This window comes from Buceros rhinoceros, unplaced genomic scaffold (genome assembly GCF_000710305.1).
Source record: "Buceros rhinoceros silvestris isolate BGI_N320 unplaced genomic scaffold, ASM71030v1 scaffold705, whole genome shotgun sequence".
NCBI lineage: Eukaryota > Metazoa > Chordata > Aves > Bucerotiformes > Bucerotidae > Buceros > Buceros rhinoceros.
The window spans coordinates 10,417-14,735 of NW_010412076.1; the positions used below are offsets into that span (position 1 = coordinate 10,417).

The 4,319-nt window shown below is 42.0% G+C and overlaps 1 protein-coding gene across 1 annotated transcript in view; it reads right to left on the reverse strand.

Annotated features, from left to right (window-relative positions):
• Window positions 1-1,027: 1,027 nt before the first annotated feature.
• The window catches only part of PRMT3 (protein arginine methyltransferase 3), a gene marked incomplete at its 5' end in the record, with an annotated part of 54,760 nt that continues 51,468 nt past the window's right edge, over window positions 1,028-4,319 (reverse strand). The window contains one exon of the mRNA XM_010136215.1: window positions 1,028-1,137. Within this exon, the coding sequence (XP_010134517.1) occupies window positions 1,028-1,137 (110 nt within the window). The remainder of the gene's footprint in view (window positions 1,138-4,319) is intronic.

Genomic DNA, 4,319 nt, shown 5'->3' on the forward strand with positions numbered 1-4,319 from the left:
AAACTTTGCTGAGCAGATTCCAAGGGGCACTAGCAAGACGCTGCCAACTTTACTCTTGAAGCGACTTTTTTAAACCACTTTCAACACCAACACACGTGTACAATACACAAACTGCACGGTGTTACACTCAGTTCCAACTCCTCTGCAGTTTAACATGCTTGAACGCACACACACATCACGATGCACACACCAACCCTTGGTTGTTCACAGTCTGCTTCTGTAAGGAGCCAAACCAAATCCACTGGAACAGCAACTGCTGCTATTTATTCATCATATTTTTCCTAAAGCTGCTAAAACATACACTTCCATCCACCTACGCTCCAATAGGCTGGTAGAGAAAACACTGTAGCCACAAATAAGCAGGTCACCACTGGGTAGACAGAATAATTTTCAATTACATAGAAAGGAGGAAAACCAGCAACTGCGTTATATAACATCCTCAGTTCATTTATTTAGATAAATATAACAAACGCGATACAACTTCTGAATTATAGAGGTGTAATAAAAATAAAGGTCTTTGTTGCTGCAATCCTGCAACTGGAATTTGAAACTTAGTTCCACTGGGATTTTCCAGCTACGAGCTGAGGTGTTACCTGGGATTTTTCAGCACCAGCTGAGGTGCCCTGGTACATGATTTAGCTTCTTTCCTGAAAAACCAGAAACAATTGCAGGAGGACTTTGCCAGGCAGAGAATAAAACAGTATTGAGAGATCGTACTTATTGCTCTTCACAGCAAGACTGGAACCCGATTTTTCTCACCTAGCTGTCTCACATAACCCAAACCCATCTTTCTTCCCCACAGCACGTGAGACACAGCAGAAGCTGATTTTGTCATCCACCTCCATATCCCAAGTGCAAAAGCATCCCAACAGCACTCTCAATTGCAGGTACACTTTTCATATTCTTGTGTGTGCGTATGCAGACACAAATCCTAGAGTTTGCTGGGTCTGGATATTTAGAAACAGTCATCAGCAGCTAAATTTAATTTGTACACGTAACATTTCCCAAAGTTACATGCACAGAGCTTTCACTGAAGGCTGTAGGTCTGCTGCGTGTCCTTGACTGAAAGGGTTATGTAGAGGGACCGTGGATCCTTCCTGTTTTTGCGGACTGTTATCTTTCCTCTCAGGGCCTCTCCTGCAAAAGTAAAAAGAAAATGAATATCCTTACATTGCTGAACCACGCACAGTAACAGCACCCTTATGAGTTACGTACCCTTATGTTACATGAGAAGCTGTTCCCAATTAATCAGAATGAAACAAGTCTGCAAAGGTTTCCTTTACGTTCTCAAAGCTCTAAGCAATGCTCTTGACAACCACACGTTAAGTCAAACTAACTGCAGTTAAACCTGGTGAGGTGTCGAGTTATGTCCGGTTCTTCTCATACGACCAAAGAGCTGATAAGTCAGTTATTACACTTGCGATTAGGGAAAACACTGTATTCCTTGGCCACATTAACCTCTCTCCGTATCCGGTTGGGTTGGTTCTGCACATCACTATGAGCATCTCCAGGCACATACAGGACTCAGCTGGGCAGGTACTATGTACTATTGTACTATTCCCCCCACCCCTGAGACTGGGGTTTCTCATGTATCAAACCAGTATCAACTGGTTTTCTCATGAAATGATGTATAATGCCTTTAAATTCTTGAACACAGATTTCCACCCATGAAATAAGCAAATTATGAGCAGTAATAAAGAAGCAAAATTACTAGTCTGCAGAATTTAATATTGCGTTATGCCTTTGCCAAGCTCCCTAACTCAAACACAACACTATTATTGACTCAGTAAGGGCAGGTAACCACAAAACCCAGTTCTGCTTCCTACTGCTTACGCCATGTGGATTGTACGTGTACTGCGCTTCATTTAAGCTCTAATTAGGAAACACAGAAATCTCCACAGCATTTCAGGGATATACATTGTTAACAGCAAGTTTTGTTTCAGAAACAATCAGGCCTTCTTGACCACTAACACGTGGCATATGTGTACTTCAGCTGAAGCCAAGAAGAACGCTCTGACACAGAAGGAAAGAGCTGAGACACACCTAGAGAGCTCAACTCTCACTTTTGGAGTTACTGGATTTAAGGAAAAGCTTTTGTCCTAGAGAAATTCCAGGCCTCGATGTTTCTGTTCAACGCTTTGTCCCAGCCCGGGCTCACCAAGCCTGTTACTTCCTGGCAGCACAGCAGGTTCTTTTCCATTTATTCTTTACGTAATTCAGGGGTCTCCTCTAGCTTTAAAAGCACTTTCAGATTCTGAAATCAATGAGTTTGGGCTCAAGCTTTTATGCATCTTACATGCCATTGCAGAATCCCTGGAAGGACAAATTCTGTTCCCATAGCCTGGGCCTGGCTTCATGACCAACATGCACATTGCATTAGTTTTATCTTTGGAAATAACTCACTCAATGAATATTCTAATATCTGAAGAAAAAAAATCCACAAATACAGATCGTTGCTTCATATTGCAAGAATATATTACCCACACAGGGTTTTTAGTCTTGCTTTTAACGATCTTACCGAGCGGAGTCTCTCAATTTCACTACGCTTCTGTGAAAATTGCTGCTTGAGGCTTCCAGAAAAAAAACTCATCTCAATTTATTTTCAGTCCTTAAGAAGTTACATTTGTAAATATTTAGGAATCCCATTGCTGAGCCACTTCACACCGTCATTCTAAAACCACAAGCACTGTATCTAAGCAGATGATTCTACTACACCGGTTACAGGAGGGCACGATCTCGATCTACAGCCCTAAGTTCTCTGCCACTCTTCCAGTCTGTCTCCCCTGCCCCATCCACCTCCGTCCCTCACACCAGCCACATCCACTGTTACCACTTTTCCATCTCACTGGATCCAAAGTATTTCCCTGCTGTTCATTACTTACTGTGGTTTTAAAAGCCATTATTTACGTTCTGTTAAAAAGCTGCAATTCTTAGTTGAAAAATGAAAACACATAGCCATTTGAAAACCAACCCGGTCTCAAATTCAGTGAATTTCAGAATTCTCCATTTGGCACAATTCTCGGTTGCATCCACAAACAGTAAACTGACAGCAGACCCACGTCAGAAATCAAAAATGCAGGACATTTTGTCTAAGGCTGCAGTATAAACACCAAAGACAGCTCTTCCAACAAGAATGACTGTGGCACCAAGATAAAAAAAAATACTTCTTGATAATTTGGCTTGGTTTTTTTTTTTTTCATAATTTAACAGTTGGGGATTCCACATCAATTCCTGTGCAGCTTTGTTATCAGGGCACGAATGACCGACATAATACAATGTGATCTGCAAAGGCTTGTAAAAATGGTTTCACAGATTATTTAAACAGACAGATTTGCCAGGTAGAAGGAGAAGGTAAAGAAAAAAGGGCATTATAGCCTCTCTCCAGCTAGGAAGTTTAACCTAGTTCAAACACACGGATTTTGAGAACTGCAACAAAATTAGTTATTTGATGTATTTTACCATCCTATAATAGTTTTTAAAAGCTTCAGTAAGACTAGAGAACCTGAGAACTAAAATTCCACAGTTTAAATTAATCGATACCTTGATCTTATAATGGAAAGCATTAATAAAAAGCAATACAATCTATGAAGTAAAAATCTAAATGCAATTCCATGCATTATAGCTGATTTCATAGAACTACAGATTCTTGGATTCGGTTTGTGAAGGCAGTTCATGAAACAAAGGATTCCATTTTTCTTATGCAGTAACCACACGAAATCCGCTTTTCTCCACAGTCTTTGCTGAGGGACGAGGCAAACAACAGCAGTGCAACCAAGGAACAGAGAGGCAGTTCTGAACAATTAATCAATGTCATGTAGATAGAAAATGACTGATGTTTTTTCCCTGTTCTGCTGTCCTCAGAGCTGTCTGGAGGAAGCCGGCTCTGGGACTCAGCTGCATCCCTTGCTCTTATCACGCTCAGCTGAATGCAAGTAAACCACACCGTGCCACTGCAGTTTGATTACGACAAAACTGAATCCATTACCATCCCCTGCCTGCGTTTTTATTGTGCCTCGGGGAGTCCTGAAATTTGTCCCCCAAAAGAAAAAAAAACCCAAAAGAATTCAGCAGAAGTGCTGCACAAGCTTGCCAGCAGAGGAAAAATGCATCCCTAGGTCCACAGTGACCCCCTGCCATCCATACCCGTCCGGTGACGGCTCTGCAGTACACCCGAGCCACGTGCTCTGGACACACAGATTGGTTTATTTGGGTTCTGACTTGTGAAACCAGCAGCAACGCACCTTCCCTTGGGTTTGCGCAGTACGATCATACGTCAGCAGGCCCGTGGTCTGTGAGCAAGGACACCTCTCAGTGCAGGA